General features: G+C 35.8%; 1 protein-coding gene across 1 annotated transcript in view; it reads right to left on the reverse strand.

The window, feature by feature from the left end:
• Nucleotides 1-5,502: 5,502 nt before the first annotated feature.
• Nucleotides 5,503-12,361, reverse strand: part of LOC110462310 (fibronectin type 3 and ankyrin repeat domains 1 protein-like) — a 66,668-nt gene continuing 59,809 nt past the window's right edge. Inside the window, exons 10-11 of the mRNA XM_021516231.1 lie at nt 11,034-11,078; nt 5,503-10,536 (exon numbers count right to left, since the gene is read on the reverse strand). Coding sequence (XP_021371906.1) covers nt 10,471-10,536; nt 11,034-11,078 — 111 coding nt within the window. The 3' untranslated portion in view covers nt 5,503-10,470. The remainder of the gene's footprint in view (nt 10,537-11,033; nt 11,079-12,361) is intronic.

A 12,361-nucleotide genomic window follows, 5' to 3' on the forward strand; every position in this document is an offset into this window, starting at 1 on the left:
TATGGAGTTTACGTGTGCAAAAAGGTAATTGTTTGTTGGTTAAGAGGTTAAACCTAATCATTTGAATTGTTATTGGATAATTCTGTCTCGTTAATAAACATTATCATTGTATGAGGTTTTAGTCCCAAAAACGAAGTCGGGGCGTCTTCTTCGACCCTTCGCGAATATTGGTTGACATGCCTAGATGTGCAAAACGCCTTTAATTTTGCAACTGTGCATCCAAACACTTTTGAGGACTTTTGTAACAGCCTCTGTTACCATCAGTACCTGTCCAGTAGCATGACTGCCTTCGTGTAAATTCAAGAAATTGAAAAATTAAATGTATGTATCTATTTAAATTAAACATACTATATCCAGGATATTTTGTTTAGGTCAAGTACAAAGAACGAACAATCATGTATTAGTTTTGTTTCAGTCAAACAAGATCTTGTAACACACAAAAGTGCAAATCAACTTTCAAGCTTATTCTGAAATGTAAGGCAATGCCACAATGATGAACAAGTCTTCGGTTCGGAAATTTCGAAATATTAAAAGTTCAGAGACCCAGTCAGAGGATCTTTCAATCTTTGTCTGCAGACACTATTACTAAGCTACTTGATGAGCAAGGTAATCCTACCTATACACTTTCGAAAGACGAAATACTGGTTAATCACGCTTCTGTATTACAACCTCGAGTACCCATTAATGATAAGAATACAGACTTACCTCGCTTGTATGTGATTCCGAAATTTCACAAGAATCCTTTTACATAACATTTTATCGTGGGCTCAACTCAATGCTCATTGTGAACACTTTTATACCATTCCGTTAGGGTTACAGTCGTATAGAGACTGTATACTCTGTAAGTGGAATAAATAGAATGTGGAGTTTGAAGAATTCAAAACATCTCTTGATCTATCTTGAACATCTTCTTCTCAAGAATGTTTTCTCTATCAAAACTTTTGTCTTCCCGACCCTTTAAACTACCATTCTTCATACCAAACAAAAGGAATGCATTCGATCTCTTATTACGACACATTACATTACTACGATATAAGTGAGTAAATTGTTTTGGAGCGTATATTGTGATGTGCTGTCTTTAAATGATAAGAAATGTATTGACCTCATCGATATTAAGTACCCTCCCGAGCTTGAAATTAAGGAAACTACGGGTTCTTCAACCTCTGAGCCGCCTTCCTCGATCTTCTCTCATAACATGATCAAAAGAGACCTCTTTAAACTATGCTGTACGATAAGTAAAACGATTTTGATTTTTCTGTCAAAAACTTTCTCTTTCTCGATATTAGCATCCCTACTGTTGCAGTTGATTCGGTAGGTATTCAAGAGCTGTATTCGAAAAGCTTAACTTCATGACTTCATCATGCTATCGTAGGTTTCGACTGCTGACTGACAAACTTACAGCACAGAGATTACGAAGATGCAGTGGATGAAGTCTACTGGCAAGCTTTATGGTCCTTCTCAAAATTTACATATTAAAGGGAAATATGCTATTTCCGTTTTGTGATATGAATGCCAATGCTTTTGAGTATGCTCGCTAGAGTGGTTTTGTTGTCATTGCCTCAATTCTCATTAGGATGACGTAAGATAACTTGGAGTTGATCCAGATTTAATAAATGCTGTGTGTCATTGATGACGCAGAAAACGCTTACCCTTCAGGAACACTTGATCCTATTCTCCTTGTATTTTGTAAGGGTCTTCATGCCTTTGTTCATATTTTCCCATAGTTTTATCAGTTTTGAGTAAACACTATGATTTTGTTGACACTTTTTAAGAACCACCCTCCCGTAAATAAAAAGTTAAAATTTAGTTTATAGATTTTTGGATAACAATTCGTGTTTATTCTTCTTTTAAATTATTTTATAAGATATTGCCAGTGGGACAGTGTGGTACAACATCGGTATTGCTACGGTCAAATTTTGTTTTTAAGTGCTTTCTCGCTTAGCTCTGTTTTACTAGCTGTAGAGAGGCTTACTAGTCTCAAAATAAGATAGATGCTTCCATGCGAAACGACTAAAATCATAGTTAAATTCCCTGGTAATATATTTTAGCAGATTAGAAGCAAGAAAACAAATGCTATACGTTACGTAAATCGATAAATGCACTTTAGAGGATGTGCCATTTCATAACCGTCAGTGATGTCATGAATGCGCTAATGAATGATCCTAAAAATAAAGGGCATGTCATCCTGTGCAACACACCTTCTGTTAGCTTAGATCGTTCAACTAGATTTTTCACAATATAGACTACATGAAAAGCTAGCTTTTGTTGTGTAGACACAGATTTGTAAATTGCCAGAACTGTAGTCTCAAACCAAATTCGTTTTTTTTTTTTAAATTATGAAGCCCACATAGTCCACTTCATCATGTATATGCCAATTTTAGTGCTGATTTTTTTTTTTAAATTTTGATACATGTAATAGTATAGGGGTTATTCATTGTACAAAAATATGACCACCATACGCTATTTTACACTGCTACCCTGGAGAATTTACAAAAAACAAAATGTTACTCAGGCATTTTCCTATGATTTTTTAGCATTGTCATAGCAAAATTCATCATCTACTTTTGAGGTCAGAGTGCCTCTCTATAGCTAGTTGAAGAAGTATCTAGCATTCAGTTGGGCTTCAAAAGAGATTGACATGGTATAAGTCCAATGAACAATTTTGATGAAAATGTCAGCCTTAACTCATTCACCCCTGAAGACACATTTGAACTCTTCCAATTCAAAGGTTGGAATAGTTCATTGTGAAACTTCAGGGGTGAATGAGTTAATGACTTGTTATTGACTATGTTGACCTCGCTATGAAACATTATAATAGCTAATATACAAGTCCAATATATTTAAATTACATATATAATTAGTTCAGAGACGTATATATTACATGTACATTACAAATCCTGTAATATATATACGTCTCTGATTAGTTCCAATTTTTAATTGGGGTCTTTAAATGTGGTCTATCATAGGGTTGGAATTTGACTATATCCTCTTTCAGGGGGCTTAAGCTTGTTGAACCTTAACTCATATGAGTCAATAATAATGCTTGCAATAAGGCAGATGTCTCCAGTAAAATAGCTAACGTCAACTTCCTTTGCGACCCAACTAAATGCTACGAAATCACATGTTATCTTAAGTTCATTATTACCTAGGTCGTGCAGAGGCCTCAAATTGAAAATGGTTTCTGTTAAATGCCTCACTGAGATACATATTTTACTGGCATATATGCAATATACAGTGACATGCCACTATAGTCTCTTATGCTACATCATTTTCCCATTGGATTCTATGTTAATTTACCTCACCAAAATAAGTGTCCCGATATCTTTCTTCTTATTATTATTTTTATAAAATTGGCACACAGCTATATTCTTATCTAACGCTTCTACTTACTTTGAATACAATTATCCCTTTTTTTCAGAATTCTCACCATGATAAGTAAATTGTCCAAAATATTTTTTCACGAAAAATATTAACCATGTGTCTATAGGAATGGTGTCAACTTATAACTTTGATGCTGGAATAAAAATTGATATCTAAACAGCAAGGCTATGGATAATAATATGAATATTACCAGAAGAAATACTGGATATTTCTCTAACCGAATGTAAAATTGTATCCAAATTAGATGTCAAAGAAGTCAGGAAATCTTTCTGAAAAAAACCAATAACATAGAATCCAATTGGAAAAGGGCTTAACGTGACAGACTTATGGCACGTATGTAAAACATGTAAAATGACGGGTGTACGTGTGACCGAAATAAATAAACTTTACATGAAGTATCTTTTCGTTGCATTTAGTGTTGTTCCCCTACCCTGAGGGGTGTGACAGAGATATATCCAACCCGAGGGGTGATGTTTTTTGGTTGTCTAACCCAAGGCTCTGCTGAAAAAAATCAGGTTTTAACATTTTTGAACCCAGCGACCTTAGATATGGGTGAAGGTTATACATTTCAACAAACTTGATAGCCCTTCATCCTAGGATACTACTTGCCAAATGTCGTCATCATAGGCCTTTTGGCTATAATGACGTCATTTAAAGTGAAGAGTTCATGCTGGACACATGACAGATAAATACCAGATGCCACATCATGACGGCTGGCCGCCAGGCGGACGGAGGATGCCACACCAAAGCACAAGTTGATTTGGCCTTCATCCAAACATGAAACTTGCTAAATATAATCACCCTAGAAATCTTGGTTATTCAGAAGAAGTCTTTTGAAGGTATTAACACATTTGACCCCTTGACCTCGTATATAGGTGAAAGCCATTCATTCACCCCAGTGAGGAAAATCGGTTAATGTCAATTGTTTGGATAAACCTGAAAGCCTTCTTTCCATCATGCTATTGGCTAAGTACATTTGTAACATCATCCAGGCTATTTAAAAGTAGCTTCAATGTTTTAAAATTTGACCTCTGTGAGCTTCAAAATGGTTCAAGGTCATTTATTTGTACAAACTTGATAGTCCATCATCCCATCATACTACTGGCAAAACACCGTGGCCTCTTATTCATTCAGTAGAAGTTATTTAAAATCTTTCACATTTGACTCTGGTGACCTTAAATTCATTTGAACAAACACCATAGACCTCCATCCTCTCATGCTACTGGCGAAAGGTCATCACCATGATTATGTTAAAGACGTCATTTCAGGATCCCTGTCCCCACTGCACTGGGTGTTTTTTTTACATACAGTAACCTCCCCTTAATTATGTTTTGGTTATAACTGTAGCACAATTAGACCAGGACACTTCCGTTGACTAGATGGCTCAGTCTGTTAGTGTGATAGTATAACAACCTGAGGTCCAGGGTTCGAATCCCGGTCTAGCCCCGCTGATTGTTTTAATCAGAACACTGTTGTTGATTATTGTTTGGTTTAGTTCATCTCGATCATCTTTTATAAAAGTCAAACATATGGTTTTTCTTTCAGAAATTATTTATCGAAGCTATGGTAAGGTCAACACAATCGTCTTGCTGTGCATAGTTATGGTATTTGGCAGTGGTATGGGGATATGGGGATACTTAGAGTAAAAAGTTGTATATATATAAATGTATGATGGACAAATGACAGTAGCCTCATCAAAGCACAGCTCCTTTGGACCAGGGCCTGTATTCATGAAACCGTTCTCGTACTCAAACATAGATTCTCTGCTCAAACAAATTTTCTTGCAACTCGCTAAAATCATGTCAAACGATCAAAAGTCAAATATAAACATTGAAAACAGTATTCGGCTTCAACTCTCTTCAATGTTTTCCCAAATCATTGACCAAATAAGATTATCTAACAATTTAAAGACCGAACAAGAAATTTGGCTTGAGCACAAAATCCATGCTTGAGCATGCCAGACCGATGAAGGACAGATGCCTCAGGGTTAAGGGAGCTAATTATAAGAGGATATGGTCATTGTTTTCCTCAGATATTCAGCAACAAGACCAGATATGACTATTTCTGAAGTAAAAAAAAAAATTCTCCTCATCAAGTCTCACAAAAGAAAAAAGCCAGATCTGAATATTCCTATATTTATTGACTTATGTTGGACGGAAAATACACTGTCAAATTCATCTAACATGGTGAAGCACACATCCAAATCATATTCAACAAGTCATCATAAATAGGTCCATATATTCAACAGAATTCTAGTACACAAGTTTCTACATCTATCACTTGTGACTTTTACTGTCTCGATTACAGCAGGTAAATGCTGTCGTTCTGGTATCATCTACTAAATGGAGGGTTTACCGCAGTCTGCAAAAAATATGTCAAATGTTAGAGTTACATATTATCTTCCAAAAATACTTATTAATAAGCAAGCATAGATGTTCTCATTAAAGTGAACAAAAATGCTGATTTTATAAATATTTATTAAAAAAAAAAAAAAATTGTCTACATTAGCATTTAGTTCTCCATTTTTCTGGTTTCTCTAATGATGTTTTTCTTAGATTTAATTCTTACTTCAAGAAAAATTTCACACAAATAGATACAAAATATTATATTAATTTTGATGATAGAAAAATTTAACTACAGATATTCATAAAAATCTACCTTACTGATCCATTGGCTATTCATTGACTTGTGTGAAAATGTAGTCACAATAATTTACTACTGAGAGAAAATTCAAAGACATATCAAATAAAATTATGAATATAAACGATTATCATAATAAATATATGGTCTGATGGTATGATGAAAATGTGTCAAATTCCCTATATAACGAAAACTGGTTAAATTGAAAACAATTAAAGCTGAGTGAGTTGAAAAAAAAGTTGTTTATGTGAAATTTGGTTTTTTTAATACAAATTTCAGAAATTATCACTTAACTTATTTTTAAAAAATCAATTGAATTAAATGTTTTTGGACATGACATATTAAGTATATCAAGTTTATTATTATATACTGCAGATGTTGAAAAAATAAACCATAAATTTCAGTTATGGATCAAAGTGACTTATATATATGAACGAAACTTTCAAAGTCATAAAAAACAAACATTTTGATAATTGCGGTATACAAAACCTTTCAATTCCCTAAATTTAAACATCACACATCAAATTTTGGTGCTATATTTAAAAATGAATGTCTGAAAAAGAAATTATATTGTTATTTTAAGCTATAAAGACTTATCGATGAACAACTTTTACTGACAAATATTTTTCTTGACTGACTGAAATTTTGCAATATTGCACACGATGCAGGTCTGTGTATGGTAACACATGGACAGAATCCCTTGTACCTCGGTAGTACCCAACAAAATACCATATCTATTATAAAAACAGCCTGGTCTTGCGACATGCCTACTTTTGATACATTACATGCCTACTTTTGATACTTTGAAATGAAATAATTGACATGTTCATGTACTTATAAATACATGAAGTTGTTATATTTAAATTTAAAAAAAATCTGATATTTGCACCAAATATTATAATTGTGAGGTGTCTTCTCAGGTGATGGGTAAAACCTTAACGAACATCTCTGTATTATAATAAACAAACATCTTAAATATTATACAGGGCCAGATGCTGGTGTCTCCTTTGAAATTTTTAAAACTAATTTAGTGTTTCGAAATGCAGTTATCTCCCTTCTTTCAATTCTGATGGTTAAAACTAACACAGTATGTTTTGATTACATTTAAAAAAGAATAAAAAACAATGTTTTGGTATTCAGATTTCTACGAATAAAGTACATTAATAAATACATTATGAACAATTCAAATGTAATTCATGTACTGTATATTTAATAATTTACTTCAAACATCAAGCATTTTTTTCATTATACAATTTAAACTGTATTAATGAGTAATGCATTGCTATACACATAATTATAATTGTCTATGAAAAGATACATGTTCTTAGAACTTGAAATGGACCGAACATCCAATAACATACAAAAACTGCGGTAGAACTTCCTCAGAATCCGACTCATGTAGATAGATAGCTAGATCTCTAGATAGAGAAAGTTCTCATGTAAACAGCCAAGCCTGGACTATCCAGACATTTTGCTCCACGCTAATGTGGCTGGATAGTAAAAGGGCAGGAATACAGTGGAAAGTTTTGTTTTTATTTATTTTCTGAATAACTGAAACTAAAAAAGAAAGAAAGAAAAGACTTGGCATGTGTGTGTCAAAAGAATAACTAGTGGCTGGAGTTGGAAGGCTCAAGTCAAATTCCAAATGTAGCAAATATTTATTACACGCAACACTACACACAAATTTTTATTCAACAAGAAATGTTAGATATTTTCCTCCCTGTTTTAACAATAAATACATGTATGACTTAGATCAAAGCATTGGATATGTTTCCAATCACAGTATATTTTTATTACTACCAGCAGCAATAAAATTGTTAGCAGTTACAAGTGTCACGATACTGTGAAATCAGATATTATTGTGAGGCCAATATTTTGTGGTTTTCCAACAAAACACCGTTTCATAGGTACATGAATTTGTGGACTACGATTACCCACTCAAACAGAAGAATTTCTTTATATCAATCAAACTTTGTGGACCTGTGGGTTCATGGATGAAGATTACCCACTCAAACAGAAGAATTGCTTTATATCAATCAAACTTTGTGGACCTATGGGTTCATGGATGAAGATTACCCTCGAAAAAAACAAAATTAAAAATCCACGAAAATGAAAGATTTCACAGTATTACATGTACTACAGAAAACTGCCTAGTGCCAGTGTGTAAATAGATATCCAAGATATTAAAGCTGTTATGTTCTACTTACAAGGGTGCGGTCTGCTTGTGATGTCACAATAGAAATAACTATGACCTCACATTCTTTTACAATTAAAAATGACGTAATTTCAAAATTGCAGTCACCACAAAAAGCTTGACAACATCTCTCACAAAAATCTGAATATTTTCAGCATCAAATGTTTAGAAAGTGTAGTATAAGTGCTGTGAGAAAACAAAACCCACTTACAAGGTGTATTACCGGAAAATATCATTCCTGGTAAGAACATTATGTGTAATAAAAAAAAACAAAAAAACCTTCAAAACAATACTCAATAATTAGCAACCTGCAAAATGTACATAACGTAAGTTCATTGATTTTTATTTTTATTGTTAAAAATGATTAATTACCAGTTTTTAATTTGCTTTTAATTACAGAACTGACTTATTGCTATCTCGAAATACATTTAATTTACCTCTATCTAGTACTGTATTATCACGGGACTTACCAACAAAGGGGTTCTTAATGTACCACATAAGGGATGGACGGACAGATTTAGGACGGATGGATGGACAAAGCTTATGTGCCAAGTCCCATAATAACAAGAACATGCCGAAAACTTAAAGCTATCATTTCACATTAGACACAAAAATATTCTATTATACATTGTACAGGAAATCATTCTCATTGCTAATATATACATCTAAAAGGAAAAACTTAACATTTATTTTTATGTCCACTGAAGTCTCAGATCTGGCCATGACCGATGGTTTCTGCGTCACATAACATGTTATCTACTAGTTTTTCCTGAGTTTAAACTCAATCTATGGAACGTTCATGAAACACGGGCTAAATTATGACATCTGGAATGCATGTAACCATTTACAACTCTTTCTTCTTTTTTTCTCCCTCAGGTTTTGAGACATACACGTACATCAGTTGCTGAACTTTCCTGTTTTCACAAAGCAGTGAGACTCAAATCACTTTAAATGTACAATATTTTATCCTGTCAAGCTATCCAAATTGTTTATTCATTGTTAATTCTCCTCAGTTATTATGTCTGGAAATTAAAAGTGTTTCAATGTTAGAAGGATGTATGTTACCTAACATATTATACTTGGTTTAACTTATTCACCCCTGAAGACACATTTGAACTCTTCCAATTCAAAGGTTGGAATAGCTCATTTTGAAATTCAGGGGTGAATGAGTTAAAACTTGTCTCCCTTATCTATCAATTTAGAATAACTAACAAACTATCACTATCACAGTATGGTAGCATTTATTCTTAAGGGAGATACCTCTAACACAAATCGCAGGTATCTATGAAAGACTACAAATCTTGAAAGAAATTTATTTACTGAATCTAGTACCTTTTTTTAATTTGTCTAAAATATATTTCACCTCAATGTCCTGTACAGATTAAGAAATAAATATTTTTAAAAATTATACTTGGTCTCTTATAAATACAACTGTAATTAAAAAAAAACTAAAATACTTTTAAACAACTATGCACAGAAAAAAAGATAACAATGCAACAACAATCTGTACAGATAAGTTGGCTCAATGTTAGATATAAACTTTTGTACTTTGATCTGATAAATATGCCCTTTCAAGGGCAACCAAATGTGGTATCTGCTACGACCATCTATATAGCCCTACTAAACTAGTAACAAATTAATTACCACAAGTAGTTCTTGGTAGCATTGGCCTCACTCCTGAAACATCACCAACTTATTGAAGCACGAAACTTGGCCGTGACAAATAAACATGAACAAATGACAATTTACATATATAATTATAATAGAGTATGAAGCTTGGGGAAATAAGTTTCAGTAATAAGACTTTTTTAATCTGAGATCATTTTTTTTTAGTGATTTAAATTTAACAAATAATGACAAGGCTTGAAGTACTACTTGAACAACTAAATTTAGATTAATTTTCATATACAGCTATAGAATTTATCATTTCTTTCAATCATAACAGAGAGTTTACCACATTTATCTGGCAATAAGCCCATGCCTGGTAATAAGCCCATCCATGGAACCTCCATCAGCAAACATTTAATACCATTCTGACCATTTCCTGAGAAAAGTACAATTGAATTAAACTTAATTAACTTTTCGTTACATTGTTCCACCATCAAAGCAAGTCTGATAATATTTTTCCAGGGAAAATAAGACGGATTAGTGAATGGGTTGACAGAGAGGCTGGCTAACTGATGGATTGTTCTGAACCTGTTCACCAATTGACTATAATTATTGCTGGGGTGTCACTGGCATCATGACACTGATCCTCATACACGCTTCACTCCCTTGATTCCTTTATCCTCAAAATGCTTTTCCAGGCGTGCAATATTCGACTGTAAAAAAGCCAACAACATGAATACCACTTATTCCTCCACTACATTTAGAATGACATGTTATGTGTATAATTTAGCAAAATGACTGGAAAACAAAGAAATTTGTTAACAAGAATCTATCAAAACACATTTTTCTACAAAACTATTAGGAGTCGAAAACCGGGCCCTGATTTACTAGTCACTGTACTGAATGAGAATTTCTTCCTAGCCGAGTCAGGAGGATTATTTAAGCAGCTAGTATTCTAGGGGGTCATAGTGATTTTTGTGAAAGTATCATTTAGTATATTTGTCAATATTTCCCGAGTCCCTATGTGGACACAAATGTAACAAAGGTAATTATTTTTTCAATGCTCCTTCTAGGAGTCGAACCCCTGACCTCTGGTTTACTAGTCTTACATTCTACTGAATGAGTTGAAGAGAAAATCCCCCTAGCCGAATCGGTAAGAAGCAGCTAGTATTTTACCATGGTGATATAAACAATGTCATGTGAGACTTACCTTCCTGTCAATTGCCAGAGCCATGTCATATACATTCTTCCCCCACTGAAACAGAAACACACAAAGTTATTACCGTCCAATTATGTATCTACATAATGCTGAAGACACATTTACACAAGATCACACATTTTGAAGATTTGCTAGTAACAGTTTCAAAATAGAGTGCTGACAGGTCAAAAGGTGCCCGCCATGTGCCTGACTGTACCCCTCTCCCTCCCCCTGAGGAACAGGACAACAGGTGCCCGCCATGTGTCTGACTGTACCCCTAACCCTCCCCCTGACTAACAGGTCCTCGCCATGTGCTTAACTGTACCCCTTCCCCGACTAACAGGTCAACAGGTGCCCACCATGTGCCTGACTGTACCCCTTACCCTCCCCCTGACTAACAGACCAACAGGTGCCCACATGTGCTTGACTGTACCTCTAACCCTGCCCCTGAATAACAGGTCAACAGGTGCTCGCCATGTGCCTGACTGTACCCCTCCCCCTCCCCCTGACTAACAGGTCAAAAGGTGCCTACCATGTGCCTGACTGTACCCCTATCCCTCCCCCTGGCTAACAGGTCAACAGGTGCCTGCCATGTGCCTGACTGTACCCCTAACCCTCCCCCTGGCTAACAGGTCAACAGGTGCCTGCCACATGCCTGACTGTACCTCTAACCCTCCCCTGACAAACAGGTCAACAGGTGCCTGCCATGTGCCTGTCTGTACCTCTAACCCTTCCCCCTGGCTAACAGGTCAACAGGTGCCCGCCCTGTGCCTGACTGTACCCCTAACCCTCCCCCTGGCTAACAGGTCAACGGGTGCCTGCCATGTGCCTGACTGTACCTCTAACCCTTCCCCCTGGCTAACAGGTCAACAGGTGCCCGCCATGTGCCGGACTGTACCCCTGACCCTCCCCCTGGCTAACAGGTCAACAAGTGCCCGCCATGTGCCTGACTGTACCCCTTACCCTCCCCCTGGCTAACAGGTCAACAGGTGCCAGCCACGTGCCTGACTGTACCTCTAACCCTCCCCTGACAAACAGGTCAACAGGTGCCTGCCATGTGCCTGACTGTATCCCTAATCCTCCCCCTGGCTAACAGGTCAACAGGTGCCTGCCATGTGCCTCACTGTATCCCTAATCCTCCCCCTGGCTAACAGGGCAACAGGTGCCTGCCATGTGCCTGACTGTACCTCTAATCCTTCCCCTGACTAACAGGTCAACAGGTGCCTGCCATGTGCCTGACTGTACCTCCAACCCTTCCCCCTGGCTAACAGGTCAACAGGTGCCCGCCATGTGCCTGACTGTACCCCTAACCCTTCCCCTGGCTAACAGGTCAACAGGTG

This window comes from Mizuhopecten yessoensis, unplaced genomic scaffold (assembly GCF_002113885.1).
Source record: "Mizuhopecten yessoensis strain PY_sf001 unplaced genomic scaffold, ASM211388v2 scaffold10771, whole genome shotgun sequence".
In the NCBI taxonomy this organism is placed as follows: domain Eukaryota; kingdom Metazoa; phylum Mollusca; class Bivalvia; order Pectinida; family Pectinidae; genus Mizuhopecten; species Mizuhopecten yessoensis.